Source organism: Sinocyclocheilus grahami, unplaced genomic scaffold (assembly GCF_001515645.1).
Source record: "Sinocyclocheilus grahami isolate Dianchi unplaced genomic scaffold, SAMN03320097.WGS_v1.1 scaffold1674.1, whole genome shotgun sequence".
NCBI lineage: Eukaryota > Metazoa > Chordata > Actinopteri > Cypriniformes > Cyprinidae > Sinocyclocheilus > Sinocyclocheilus grahami.
The window spans coordinates 199,175-214,976 of record NW_015506853.1 but is presented as its reverse complement, the minus strand read 5'-3'; the positions used below and the strand labels follow the sequence as shown (position 1 = coordinate 214,976).

General features: G+C 36.8%; 1 protein-coding gene across 1 annotated transcript in view; it reads right to left on the bottom strand.

The window, feature by feature from the left end:
• Positions 1–10,116: 10,116 nt before the first annotated feature.
• Positions 10,117–15,802, bottom strand: part of LOC107571955 (ELMO domain-containing protein 3-like) — a 12,525-nt gene continuing 6,839 nt past the window's right edge. The window contains exons 10-12 of the mRNA XM_016258346.1: positions 14,882–14,958; positions 14,550–14,677; positions 10,117–12,618 (exon numbers count right to left, since the gene is read on the bottom strand). Of these exons, the coding sequence (XP_016113832.1) occupies positions 12,374–12,618; positions 14,550–14,677; positions 14,882–14,958 (450 nt within the window). The 3' untranslated portion in view covers positions 10,117–12,373. The remainder of the gene's footprint in view (positions 12,619–14,549; positions 14,678–14,881; positions 14,959–15,802) is intronic.

The following is a 15,802-nucleotide window of genomic DNA, read 5'->3' as shown; positions in this document are numbered from 1 at the left end:
TTTGACAGAGAATAACTTGCCATTTTTTGCCCAGCATTACTTATTTGAACCAGAACATACAAACGATGAACTAAGGCCACATTCACACGAAGCCAGTGCTGTCCCTAGCCGACTTTTTTCCCCTCGTTCATCCGTAAACACTGCATCGTCTCCAGAAATATCTGCGTACACACGAAATCACTGAAACGGACTCAAAACTATGTAGTATACATGCCAGACCAGTATGTGGCACTGTAATTCTGCCACAGACATACACTAAAAATGGAGAAGACTTAGAGCATGCGCATAAACCTTGCGTGCTGGATATGAACCCAATACAACAACAAGACGACGAACATGGAACAATACATTTATTAATCTGTGTTAATGTTTGTTAATAAAAATACAGCCGCTCATTGTTTCAGAAGAAATTGCTGAATAAAGTCATTATTTTTGTTTTCTTTGCGCACAAAAATATTCTCGTAGCTTCATAAAATGATGGTTGAACCACTGATGTCACATGGACTATTTTAATGATGTCCTTACTAACTTTCTGGGCCTTGAACGTGGTAGCTGTGTTGCTGTCTATGCAGGGTCAGAAAGTCTCGGATTTCATAAAATATTTCTTTATTTGTGTTCCGAAGATGAACGAAGGTCTTACAAGTTTGAAACAACATGAGGGTGAGTAATTAATGACAGAATTTTTATTTTTGGGTGAACTATCCCTTGAAAGTCAATGTGAAACCCTGTTCAAAACTCATTTTACTTGTGACATGTTAATGTGACATTTTTAAATAAAATGAAATTCAACAAGAAAAAAATATAGGCCGGCACTTGATTTTGTCAACTTGGAATTGATTGGATTGTGAAAAGTTGGCATTACATACCAAAACACAGCCAAAATTAATGTGAGCTTGCTAAAATAATACTAGCTATTAGTTAACGCCAATAGCCTGTGAGGCCTTAGTGACATCAGCAAAAAGAAAACTCAGCTCAGAGGAAGAGCAAGTTATTACATTTTGATTAAAGATTTCAGTAACTTTTCTTCTTTGGGATAACGTGCATTGATGAATACTTCTGTTTTTCCCATTACTTTTTGTAATTTTACTGATCTGTCCAGTTTGTCAGAGTGAGTCTACTTCCCTGCATTTAATGGAAACGCTGTGTTATTGAATACCAAAAGCCTGCCAGTAAGCATATTTTCCAAACCTCAGCAACAGTGCTGCTATTAACTCTTAAATTAACTCCTTAATCCAAGTTGCAAGTGTAATGAAGTCGTTCTTTTGAAACCCAAGGATGAAAGTCTGTCTGCAATGTGTACCGCGCTAGTTTTTCGGCTTCTCTATTCGCAACACCGTGTCAGCTAAATATTAATTTGTACTGGCGTTCAGCAGAGGTTTTCTTCCTCAGTGAGTTGACTTCTTAGACTTGGCTTCTCCAAGCACAGGTGCAAGAATTGAGTACGCTACTGCCGATGTCACCAAGAGCTTTACTCATGTAACTGTAAAAACCTGGTATCCTTCAAGAAGAATCCCTGTCTTTGGTAAAGTACCACTCAAAATGTGCTGTAAACTATGTGGAAAATATAACCTGTCAACATAAATGCGGTGTGCTGCTGGACGACTGTATACTAAGTGTTTTTGTTCCAAATCACAGAAAATTTGTACTTGGTTAAAGGTGACATCACATTTAACCCTTGTGGTCTGTTGAGACTGATTTTGTAGTTTCTTATATTTGGGGTCCCAATTACCATTTTTACCCAATTAACCCAGTAGACATATTATTGAAGCTTTCAGGGATGAAATATCAACCTGACAATGTTTATCCACTGGGAATTGATTGAATTGTGAAAAGCTGGCATTACATTCCAAAACAGAGCCAGAACGAATGTGAACTTCAAACGTAATGAAGCCATGACATTCTTTTGAAACACAAGGATGAAAGTCTGTCTTCAACTTGTACAGCACTAGTTTTCAGCTTCTCCATTCGTCACACCGTTTCAGCTAAATATTCATTTGTACTGTTGTTCAGCAGCGTTTTTCTTCCTCAATAAGTTGCCTTCTTAAACGTGGCTTCTCCAAGCACAGGTGCAAGTACATTTTTATACACCAGAGCAAAAAAAGAACATGACAGACAACAGCATTTTGTCATTTGTACCTGCTCTTCTGTCCTCCACATGTTGGTCTGAGGCTGTGTGGCTGATCTCTGAGTTGCTGTGTTCTGTCAGTCCGTTTACAGTCCAGAAGCGAGCCAGCAGAGACAGACAGAGAACTGAGAGTGCCGTCTGCTCCCTCAGTCCCAGCATGGTGCCTTATTCACTGCCGCAGACAGAAGAGGTGATCCACGGACAGTATTTCTGAGGAGAGAAGTGAGAGTGAGCACTGGAAAGGGAGAGCGAGAATGTGTAAGAGAGACAGAGGGGTGTAAGGAGAAGGGGAGGGTGGGAGAGACACATGAGGAGCTATGGAGGAGTGTAAAAACAGACTTGAAGAGAGGGGGTGAGAGAAAGAAAGAAAACAGGTAGAACAGTTTTATTGTAAAGTTTACTGATGCTTTAACCCTTTTTGTTCTGCAAAGAGCCAACTCAAGAACCATATATGGAGAGAAAAATACAAAAAGTTGAGTTGTTGATACGTAGAGGATGTTTCGTTGAGTCAAAGTACTTGAGATTCAATAGGTGTGGCAAGAACCAACTGCCATATATAGACTTATGCAAAAGGCAGAGTCTGGAATTACATATATGTTATGTAATATTTAAATTCAGTGTTGGGTTTATAATGTTACATTAAAGAATTAAAGCCTTCAATTGATTAGACGTCTAGACTGAATTAATTATCACGGCCAAAGCCTTAAGGGAATGCTTTGATATATGGCACAGCTGTGCTTTGGGTGATCAGAGTTCAAGTCCCAAGGTCCTGTCCCGATTACCTCTATTTTTGCATTGCTTCATGTCTCTTATGTACTGTCCTATCCAAAAAAAGTACTGTCTTTGGGTCAGAGGGCATTAAAGTAATTGTAGTAAAATATTATTAAATTGGGAGCCCTACATTACTGACGTTACCTAAATTCTATTGAGATGCTGTGGCATGACCTTAAAAAGGCGGTTCATGCTCGAAAACCCTCCAATGTGGCTGAATTACAACAATTCTGCATAGATGAGTGGACCAAAATTCCTCCACAGCGCTGTAACAGACTCATTGCAAGTTATCGCAAACGCTTGATTGCAGTTGTTGCTGCTAAGGGTGGCCCAACCAGTTATTAGGTTTAGGGGGCAAACACTTTTTCACACAGGGCCATGTAGTTTTGGATTTTGTTTTCCCTTAATAATAAAAACCTTCACTTAAAAACTGCATGATGTGTTCACTTGTGTTATCTTTTACTCATATTTAAATTTGTTTGATGATCTGAAACATTAAAGTGTGACAAACATGCAAAAAAATAAGAAATCAGGAAGGGGGCCAACACTTTTTCACACCACTGTACATTCAGAAAGTCTTCCAGTTTTGTGTAAATTCACACAAAAATAAGTCACTAGTCAGGTGGCTACAATTACACAGAAAATTGAGAGGCCACACAGCATTTGACCACTGGATTTACAAAAATCCTTTTAGGTTTAAGACGTTTTTAGTCAACAAACATTGCATCAACTATACTATAGATAGACAGACAGACAGACAGATACTGTAGTAGACAGACCGACACTATAGACAGACAGACAGACAGACAGACAGACAGATAGATACTATAGATAGACAGATACAGAAACAGACAGACAGATACAGACACAGATAGAAAAGTCCTATAGATAGACAGACAGATACTATAGACAGACAGACAGATACTTTAGATACACAGACAGAAACAGACAGACAGATACAGATAGAAAGATGCTATAGATAGACAGATACTATAGACAGACAGACAGGTACTTTAGATAGACAGACAGAAACAGACAGACAGATACAGATAGAAAGATGCTATAGATAGACAGATACTATAGACAGACAGACAGGTACTTTAGATAGACAGACAGAAACAGACAGACAGATACAGATAGAAAGATGCTATAGATAGACAGATACTATAGACAGACAGACAGGTACTTTAGATAGACAGACAGAAACAGACAGACAGATACAGATAGAAAGATCCTATAGATAGACAGACAGAAAGATACTATAGATAGACAGACAGACAGACAGACAGACACACACACACACACACATAGACCAAGAGACAGACAGTCATAGACAGAAAGACACATAGACCGGCAGACAGACAAAGAACATGCACCGCTTGTGTATTTTGTGAGCAATCCAGACCACAAACAGTCTCTACTCACAGGAGAGTTGTTTATCTGTGATTGTGTGTACACATCTGCCTTTGAATTGTGCTGGATGAAAACGCACATGAAGCAAATCTCTGCTCAGACGCTGAATTAACTGACCTGGGACGAACCATGTCTGCAGACCCTAGCGAGGATCATTAAGAACAGAGAGCAGAGGGAGGAGAGAGAGACGGAAAAAGGGCTTAAAGGGGGCTGTAAGGAGAATCTGGTATAAAAGTACTGAGAGCAGGGAACTTGTGCATAAAAGAGGGAGGGGGAGGGAAAGAACCAGAACATACAGCTGAGAGAGCAGAGTGAGATGCAGAGAGAGAGAAAAAGAAAAGTTATAAAACAGCGAGACGGAGGAGGGGGATATCAGCCAGAAGGCTCCCAAGATTCAGATGGGGAGCAGGTTGAGAAAATGCCTCATCATGCACAATCTACAGTATTCAACTAGCACAATGCTTTTGTTAAATAGGTACAAGACATACTATAAAAAGTGAATGTGAAAAAAAAATGTGACATTGGGAGGGAAACTGATTGAGGTAGTGCAGAGTGTAAAGAGAATACAGCTAACCATGAGTCTTAAATCACAGAAACACCAGTGTGCTTCTCTGACTCACAAAACTAAAATGTTGACAAAGAGGTTTGGCACAAACCAGAGCCTGTGATGAAGGGGAAACAGGGTCTGTCCTAGCTTGACACAATGTTTAAAGCAGTGAAAAAGGGGTGAGGGGAACGGTGGCCAATATGCTGATATGTGACAGATCACTGACCTGATATTTTTTCCAGCTCTGCAATATTGAAAGTACAATGCAGGAGATATCTGGGACAGAGAACAGTTTGATTACATAGAGATGGGTTTTTACAAGACAAAAAATGTTCTCCCTTCTCTTGCATTGTGTATTATAACCTGTGACACATTCAATATTGAGTTAAACAACTTAATAATATAATAGAACTATCATAGAAAATGTCATTATTATTTAAAGGTGCAATACAATTCTGTCATTTTTTCATCTTCTTGTGGTTGCAAACTTTGATTCTTCAATGGAGCACAAAATTAGATTTTTAGCAGAATGTCCTGGCAGCTCTTTTCCATTTAGCAAAAGTAAATGGGAACAGGTCTATTAAGTTCACAAAATGACGAAAAAGCACCATAAATGTATCAAAACCCATGTAATATATATTTAAAGTTTTTGGAAATCATACTATTAAAATGGAATGATTAAATTATTATTTTTTTTTAATTCTCAATTTTTTATTTTACAATTAAATATTATAATAGTATCCCTTATTGTGGTTTTAATTTTTATATTTAAAAAAAATACACAATTTTCAAAGATTTTCAAATTGTGCAACCCTAATGTGAATCAATGTGAAATCTGGTATCATGCATTGTGAAATGGCTTTTTCCACCCCCAATCACATTTGTTATACGAAAAATAGCAGCCAGGACAATCTGCAAAATAATTCATTTTTAACTAATTAATTCAGTCCCATTCTATTTGGCAAACAGTAGAATATGTTTAGTATTTAGTATATGTGTGCATACTGTATATTATTCTGTTAATATTTGTGAGAATAATGAACCGTTTAAGAACATTAAGTTGTGTTTTTCTTCTTGATATGATTTGATAAAGACACTTTACAAATGTTTTTGGATTCCTCCAATGTCTCCTCCATTAATTGAGAACAGCACTGAGGCTCTTTTCATTGTTTACGTCGATGTGGTGCAGACTCCCAAAACTGCTGACTTTATCCTTTTGTAATTTTCCCATTGATTGCTTGTTAAAATGGTGGATTATGCTTTTAAAATTTATGCTGTAAACCTTTTATTACAGAAAAGTGAAAGTGTTCATACTAAGCACTAGAATGAAGACAAAAATACTGTAACTATGCTGTTCTCTGTTCTAAGCATGTGTCTACAAGCACAAACTCTTTGGCCATCATTTGTGTCCTTCATTCAGACAGCATGTCATCTGGCATAAGTATTTCCAGCAGACAGCGTCTCTGCAGCCTAGCCAGATTCGGATCAAACTACAAGCCAAAACCGCAAGCAATTGCAATGCTTTCAGTACTGTTGAGGATTAATTTAAAACAACTATTTATTAAATCTTGCCATGAATTTGCTTTTGTCCTTACCTCTGAGGATGCAATCCTGATTTTTTTCTTTGGCTCTCAACAAAGCAGGCCAGATGTCTGTCCTCCTTGATTCAGAAATTCCTGTTAGGATCACTCGCCCGTCTCTAAATTGAGTCCTGAGAGAGCAGTCCGGATCTGTTACTCTGACTCAGGGACAGAGGGACAGCGTCAGAGCCACTGTTAGGATGCCAAAACAGCAGGTTTACATTTGATGTTCTGATCTTTCAGTCAGGGAAGTTCAGGCCAAGCTCCTCAGAGCTGTGTGTAGTTCATTATATGCAGGAAAAAACATCAGATTTCATCAAAACAGTGCCAAAACAGTCCTAATGAATTCATTAATGGATGAAGGAGAAAAGCACTTCAAAAACGTGCATTTTAAAAGTCTATTCAATACGTTCCAAAGTGCTGAAGGCATTTAAAAGGTTAATTTGTTAGCATTAATGAATTCGATATAATGAACGATCAACATTAATTGACATTTCTTAAATTATACTATAATTCAATGTTAATTCATGTTCATGTAAAATGCATTAAGAGATTACTTCACCAAAAATTAAAATTTGCTGAAAATGTACTCACCCTCAGACCATCTAAAATGCGAGTTTGTTTCTTCATCAAAACAGATTTGGAGAAATGCAGCATTACATCACTTGCTCACCAATGGATCCTCTGCAGTGAATGGGTGCCATCAGAATGAGAGTCCAAACAGCCGATAAAAACATCACAATAATCCACAAGTAATCCAAACCACTCCAGCCCATCAATAAATATCCTGACATAAAAATCCATCATTAAGCTGTTTTTCTTTTCTAACTCTTGCTTCCAGCTAAAATATGAGTCCTCTATCTATAATTTAGCTTTCTCCAGTGCAAAAAGTTAGAATCAGGAGAAAAATATGCACAGATCAAGTGCCATTTACAAGCGAAAACAGACCAGTTCTAAACAAATGTCGGTGGATTTTGATGTGAGAGGACAACAGGGCATGGACTTTGTCCCTCTTTTCTTTGATGAATTTAAATGAATTTTCTTATAAACACTTGTTAATTGATGCACTGGAGTGGTGTGGATTACTTGTGAATTATTTTGATGCATTTATCAGCAGTTTAGACTCCTATTCTAACGGCACCCATCACGGCAGAAGATCCATTGGTGAGCAAGTGATGTAATGCTAAATTTCCCCAAATCTGTTCTGATAAAGAAACCACTTTCATTTTAGATGGAGTACATGTTCAGCAGATTTTCTATTTAGAAATGAACTATGCCTTTAAATGGCAATGTATACTGTACAACTGGCAATGTTTACATAGAGATTACTCAAAGCTGTGTTCACTGTTAAGTAATGTTGAAAAAAAATTCCTTATACACCAGTCTAAATGGAATCTGCAGACTTTTCTTGCATTCTCTGTGCTGTTAGGGGAGAATCTGTGGAATGGACTATTTCTTAAAACAGATCTGAGAATATGGAAGGTGAACGAATCACTCAATTAATTTAAAATATTACACAAGTAGATGCATAGAACCTTTGGAGTTTTAAATCTGTGGAGCTTTCTGTGAAGTTCTGCAGCACATATGCCATGTGGGTCTTCTTGGTGCATGACATGCTCCATATACAATGTTCATTCACACTATATATAACACAGCACAAATTCCTGTGTCCAGACATTTGAAAAATTGTCAGCACTTTATAAATCAATGAAGAGAAAAGCAATTCCTGATGGAAACCACAGTTGTTATTAATTAACAGATAAGAAAACACATTCAGTGCAGGAAAGCATATGCTAGTCAGATCGCATCAGACATTACAGTAGACTGACCCCTGATGGCCAATCCACTCTATTACAACTCTAGAATACAACAAAAGCACATGCAAGGAATTACAATTTAACACTTAAACACTGTTTTTTGAGTTGCATTTATTTATTACTCTTCATACGATACATCACTGTACCACTGCATATATTCTGAAATATATTTTCATTATAAAATAGGGATTCTACAATCAAGGTTCAGATATAATAAAATGCTCTGAAGGATCATAGCAGACAATAATGATGCATCTTTAAATGAAGTGCAGGATATTTTGGACTTGCTGTAATTTGATTCAGGGCAACTCAATGAATCAAATTTGACACGTGGGTTTGTATTTTCTCCAGAAATAATTTCATCTCGCTGGGCCAGAAAGATTAATTATCGTGGAATGCTTTCTTCTGAAACACACTGGGAAAACCTTGGGCCCAATTTGGACATTTTCACTTAGGGGTGTACTCACTTTTGTGGCCAGCGGTTTAGACATTAATGGCTGTGTGTTGAGTTATTTTGAGGGGACAGCAAATTTACACTGTTATACAAGCTGTACACTCACTACTTTACATTGTAGCAAAGTGTCATTTCTTCAGTGTTGTCACATGAAAAGATATAATAAAATATTTACAAAAATGTGAGGGGTGTACTCACTTCTGTGAGATACTGTATATATATACATATATACACACACACTTTAATTGTCATCTCACATACCAGACCACCCTCTCCTTTAAAAACAAAACAGCAAAACAACCACTAAGCAACTAATTGTGCGCACATATACACGGAAAAGGTGCCAAACCAGGCTCATATCATGGTCCGGGTTATGGATGATTGCTCGATTTGTAAGTTTGATTGTTCATAAGGAGTTTTGAGCTAGTAAGCAAGATAGAAACACACTTTGGAAAAGTAACTGCACACAACAGCTCGATATATCCTAAAAAAGAAGGAAATACACATGTGCTTTCCACTGTCTTCTCTCAACAGTTTGACACACTATTATGCAACATCATAATTCTCTTTTTCTTAGTGTTAACGTTGCTTTCAGCAGGTCAGTGTGGAAAACAAAACGCTGGGTATGAAACACATTAATGCTTGCCGTGGAATTTACAACAGCACTGAACTGCACTAAATTCACTTGGATATATAGACGGATTACGAAAGTGTTGAACCTGCTTATCTAAACTAATACAAACCAGCCAAACTAGTAAATAACCCAAGAAAGGGTGATTTGCCTTTGTATATAAACATTCGTTTTCCATTATGCTTTAATCTTATTCAAGTTTATAAAATACTACTCTGCTTTATATAAAATTAAACTGGCTAAAGTGACAGGACTTCTAATATACATCCACTGAGTATTTATATTCATGTGTTGTTTAAGAAAAATAAAAACTACAAAAGAATAAAATTAGAGCGTAAAATTAAACCTGAAACATATAGAACACACTGTACTCATACTGTACAACAACACTTTGGACTAGGTAACTTAGACAGACATATGCAACCATACAGAGTTAGAATAACAAGCTTTTTTAACAAGGAATTTAAAACAACGATTCCTGGATGCTACATCTCTAGCGCTACCTGACATGCTAACAAGACGAGAGTGCAGAATAGGGTTGCAAAGGGAGGGAAAGACTTTCCCCATCAAGTTTTTTCAGAAATGTACAGTACGTCACTGTCAATTTACATGAATGTTGCAACCCTCACATCTTTATTGGACCTGGACTAGGGAGAACAAGACGCAAATGACAAAAATACATAAAATTCTCAACTATTTTCTGCATTAATCTGATGTGGCTCGATAGCAAATAAAGTATTCTACGTTTTTTATGTTCAACAGCACTGAACTGCACTAAATTCACTTGGATATATAGACGGATTACGAAAGTGTTGAACCTGCTTATCTAAACTAATACAAACTAGCCAATCTAGTAAATAACCCAAGAAAGGGTGATTTGCCTTTGTATATAAACATTCGTTTTCCATTATGCTTTAATCTTATTCAAGTTTATAAAATACTACTCTGCTTTATATAAAATTAAACTGGCTAAAGTGACAGGACTTCTAATATACATCCACTGAGTATTTATATTCATGTGTTGTTTAAGAAAAATAAAAACTACAAAAGAATAAAATTAGAGCGTAAAATTAAACCTGAAACATATAGAACGCACTGTACTCATACTGTACAACAACACTTTGGACTAGGTAACTTAGACAGACATATGCAACCATACAGAGTTAGAATAACAAGCTTTTTTAACAAGGAATTTAAAACAACGATTCCTGGATGCTACATCTCTAGCGCTACCTGACATGCTAACAAGACGAGAGTGCAGAATAGGGTTGCAAAGGGAGGGAAAGACTTTCCCCATCAAGTTTTTTCAGAAATGTACAGTACGTCACTGTCAATTTACATGAATGTTGCAACCCTCACATCTTTATTGGACCTGGACTAGGGAGAACAAGACGCAAATGACAAAAATACATAAAATTCTCAACTATTTTCTGCATTAATCTGTGGCTCGATAGCAAATAAAGTATTCTACGTTTTTTATGTTCAAATCAACAAGTCTCAGGGTGTACTTGACTACACTATATATAGGTCTCACATGTCTATTTGAAGGCTGTATGTTTGATGCAAGAAGTTCACTAGAGTTACTGACTTTTTGCTATGTAAGTTTTCAACGTGTCTCATGCAACTCTGAAGGAAAAATTTGTTAGGTTACGTATAACATATAGCTTAAATGACCTGCAGCGTCCTGGCTAATGTTTTATTTAAGCCATGTCTTCTTAACAAGTTTACACACTTTCATTGCTAAAAGTGCTTCAGGGAGCTGTAACAATCTAATCACTATTAAACAACAGTTTAACATACACCATCTATTCTCTCAGGATAAGATAAAAGACATCTTGAGAATGCTGTATCGCATGAGAAATGCCCTAACAAGTAACCAATAACAATTTTTTAGGACTATTTCTGGCATTATAGGGTTTCACAACATATATTGGGGGCTCGTCCGGGATACCAGAAATTATCCAGTAAAAGTTTAACAGCGTAGGATCATTCTCACTCTCGTCCACAGCACGTCAACACATTCAAAGTCACGTTATGACTACTTAAAACTGGAATGTACCTGCTATCATTAGAGGAAACTTAGGATTTGCTTCATGCAGACAAGCATAACAACATCTCCAAATATCACATTTAACTTTGATTACTGCCCTAAGTTTAGCTCAAAGCTCAAACACAAATAAATTTAGCTGATAATTTAAGTCTGCAAGTGTCAATGTTAGCCTTGTAACTGAACTGCAAAGTAGATACTCAAACATCCATACATTTTGGTCTACAGGTCACTAAAATGCACTTTCCCATAAAAAAACCGCCCTCACTTTACAATTTCAGGCTCTTGTTGAAGAGTTTCTGCCAACAGAAACATGTCAGGCAATCTCTGAATCATACTGTGACATTTATCTCTCTAAAGGGACAAAATAAAAAAAGCTTTGGCCTATTGAGGCTATTTCCATCCAATGTTTTGATACCTCATTCCATTTTTCAACAGTGAAGAGTAAAGAGCCAACATCAATATAAACTCTGCCCACTTTCTTGAACAATGACTCATTGACATGTTCAAATGACCACAAGGATCACAAAGCTTTCACTAGACTAGTCTCAATCAAATACATGCCTAAACAGTCAGGCCAACACACACAGGAAGTCACTCTCACTCAATACCACAGTAGTGGGTAAGGCATGCTTGCTGGCTTCTGCAGCCCTCTCCTCTGCAACTGCACACTCATAAGGCCTGTAAACAGTCTCTTTCTTCCTGACAGCTTCAAGACAACCTGCTGCCACTGAGGCGGTAATTCTGAGATTCTCCTTTTAAACTTGGCAACTAAATCTAGTCTTTCATAGAAGAGCCAATAGGTACTCTAGCAGAAAGAAAGACAGCAAAGAGTTTCATACTTTTTAGCAACTACAGTTACAACATAGACTTGTCTCTGAGTGTACTTAAGCATGAAAGGACAGAAAGGAAATGAAGAAACAGAGAGAACAGCAAAGTCAGAGCACGAGATAGTCGAGACTGTACAAATCGAATGCCTCTCTGTCTCTCAGATGAGTCTCGCCTCGCCCTCCATCTCAGGTGGCAGCTCACACACTCCAGTGAAGTTCATCTCTTTCCCCTCCTTGCCGCCCTGACTCCCTGCTCGAGACCCAGTGTCACCAGGTGAAGGGTTGCTATGTGATAGTGTGTCGGGTGATGTTCGGTGTCCTGTCCCAGCACGTCTCTCCTTCAGGTAGCCCTCGAGACGTTTGAGAAACTGCTTGGGGTTCTTCTTAGCGAAGAGCTCCACTTCTGTGCATCACAGAGCAGAAAAAGGAAAGGTCAGGCTTTCTCTTTTTTCACTAGATAAACTCTCATGTTAAACACAAAGCTCTTTACCCAGTTTCCACCCGCCTTCACATTTCAACTGCAAAGATTCACCTGCTTTCTTGACGCATCGATTACAAAATTTGCCAAAGCACATGCACTGATCTTGAAACATGAATTTTTGAATCGAATTAATTGTCTTTTTAAAATGCTAAAAATTTTATAAAATGCGATTCAGTAAAGTACCTTTCAATATCCAGGGCTCTATGCTTATTTTTCTTTTTAAAATCCAACTTTAGGAGCACAGTCAAATTTAGCAGCACCTTCTAATCAATAATCCAAAATTTGATAAAAAATTTGCCTTCCCATTACGAGGTGATATTTGACTCAAAGTGATTTACAGTGGAATTTTGTTTTTACCTTTGTAATGGCATTTTTCTAACTTTATTAAAAGTGTGTCATCTTTTATGTCAAATATTTTAAAAAAATTATTTTATAAGCTTTTTAAAAATTCTAATTAAAACCACATAATAAGAACAAGCATAATAAGCAAAATAAGTTACTAATCAAATGAAATCAGTTTTAAAATTAATTTGTACAGAGGAGGCACAGAAGAACATAAAAGTGGCTTGTAGGTGTATTTTCAGACATTTAATGAGGATCAGAGGTGGCATGAGTGCAATTAAATCCATAAATTCATGTTAAGATTAATGTTTTAAAAAAATTATGAATATAGAAATATTAAATGATTTAAAGAACTGAAAAGATACTTTAAAAATGAAACTAAAACTGCCAGCAGGTGGCATCAAGTCACTGATTTTATCACTGAATCATTCATTCAATTGATTCATTCGAACGGCTGAATCATTCAGGAATGAAGCAAGTGACAGTATTTATGAATGGGTAATCATGAATCACTGACTCACTAGATTTGTTTAAAAATGCAGTTCATTCATAAACGAGACACCGCTGTGTTTGAATGGAGATGCGCAGTGGCTGAGCTGTGACTTTGTTTCAAACTATTTTCGACGACGAAATAGAGCAAAATAGTGTTATAATCAGACAAATTAAGTCACTTAATATTAATTTCTTGTTCGCACTGTAGAGCCCTGATATTTTAAAATATATAAACATTAAATTAGTGACAGGTTAATTAATGGAGTCATAGTGAGGCATAAGTCAATTAAACTACTGAAAATTATGCAGCGTTTCATTTTACATTTGATCATTCAATTTCTGTAGTATTTTTTACTTGAATCTTACTGTTATATTGTCCTACCTGAAAGACATTTGTATGTTTTACATTTGTAGCTTTGTTCTATTTGTGTACTTATCTGTTTTCTTGTTCTTATTTTATTACTGACTGCTTACTTACATTAAATTAGTATTAACATTTGCTGTAGTATCAAAATTGTTAGCAAGATTTAAAGTTACAACCTCACCATAACAACCTTATTTCCAGCAAAATTTGCTACAGCAAAAATCTAATTGGTTTGAATTTGCAAAAATTATTCCTGAATCAAATACATATGATTCACGGATCAAATCGACTTACTGTCTACAGAAAGATTCACACTCCTAATCTCAAGATCTATTCAGTATGCAGTAACTTTTACCCTAATGAATGACTGCGTGAACAATGTTAAAGCTAGCAAATCAGAATAGAGGGCATTTACAAGTAAAACCCTTAAAAGTACAGTAGCAAAAAATGCTTGTTTCATTCGAAGCGTCAGTGAGAGTGGAAAGTGGTTTTGGTGCAAACCTTTACTAGCATTTAGTGAACTTTAAGGGGAAAATAAATGATGGCCCCTTTAAATGATTTTGACCAAATGAGTGTTAATTAAAATCTATGCTGAAAGTCACTAAATGATACCCTGCACAAATACAACACTGTTCATTTGTAATTGAAAAATCACCTTTGAGTACATGGCCAGAGTCAGAGATGGTTTTCTGCTGGCTCTTCCACAGCTGATAGAGGTGCAGGAATGTTGCAACATAAAAATCATTCAGCACTGCCACGACCTGTTGCCTTCGGTTACACTCCCTATGTGACATCACAAAGCAACAAAATGTTTTATTGCCATGGAAACAACTGCAGAGGTTATGAAAGGCTACAGCAGATACCTCAGACAGAGGGCAAACACAGCCAAATCATTTCAAAGCTTGACAATATGTAATTAATACTGTACAAAATAAACACCAATTAATGTTCAAAAGCTGCAGCTTCCTACATTGTGAGAGAACTTACTTGGACAGCACTTCCTCCCTGAGAGCATGCAGGGCGATTCGCGTCATGTTGATTGACATCACACAGAACGGAAAATTCTGCAGGTGTTGAAAATGAGCATTTTATTGTCTTTGAACGATTTTGATAAGGTTGTAGCAAGTAGGGCTGGGTATCGTTAAAATTTTTTCGATATCGATACCTTGACTTCGATACCGTTTCCTGAACGATACTTTTTCCGATACCAATTTTATGAAATAAATTTTAACAAGATTACATTATCTAAAAAAAAAATGCTGGTTTTATTTTTCAGCTTGTTGATGTTTATACAAACTCAAAGAGACTCGTCTCCTGAGCCACTGCAGAAAGGAACAAAATGTAACCAACACAATAAATCAGTGCAAAATAGTTTTAATAAAGCTCAAATAGTCTTCAGTTTACACATCTGTTAGGCTACATTTACACTAGCTAGTGTTCATTTTAAAACGCATAGCTCAGACAGAGTCATGATTTTTATTTATTTTCCATTGATTTACTGATGAGCATTAGCAGCTTCCAGCGCTGTCTGCTTGTGTTCTCTCTTCCATGATCGCTGCTCTGACTCAGAGGTAATAACATATTTAATTTCAGCTACATTACATGGCCAAAACACACATTAGACGGCAGGGCCAGATTTACCTCTTTTTGTGACTAATTTTTGGGCCCCCTTCCCTATTAATATAATAGACCTAATATTACCACCCAAGCAAACAAAAATATTTCATAATCAGTGGCAATTACAGTGTTTTCTATCGCAATAAGCACTTGCGTTCAGTAAATAAAAATCGAATGTAGTTCTTAATTTGTTTGAGAACTGATAGACCATTCCATATAGGCGTGGCGTCGTGGCCACATAACCACTTCGGGAGTGCATTATTGCTCTAATAATTTTAACGGCCTGGAGTC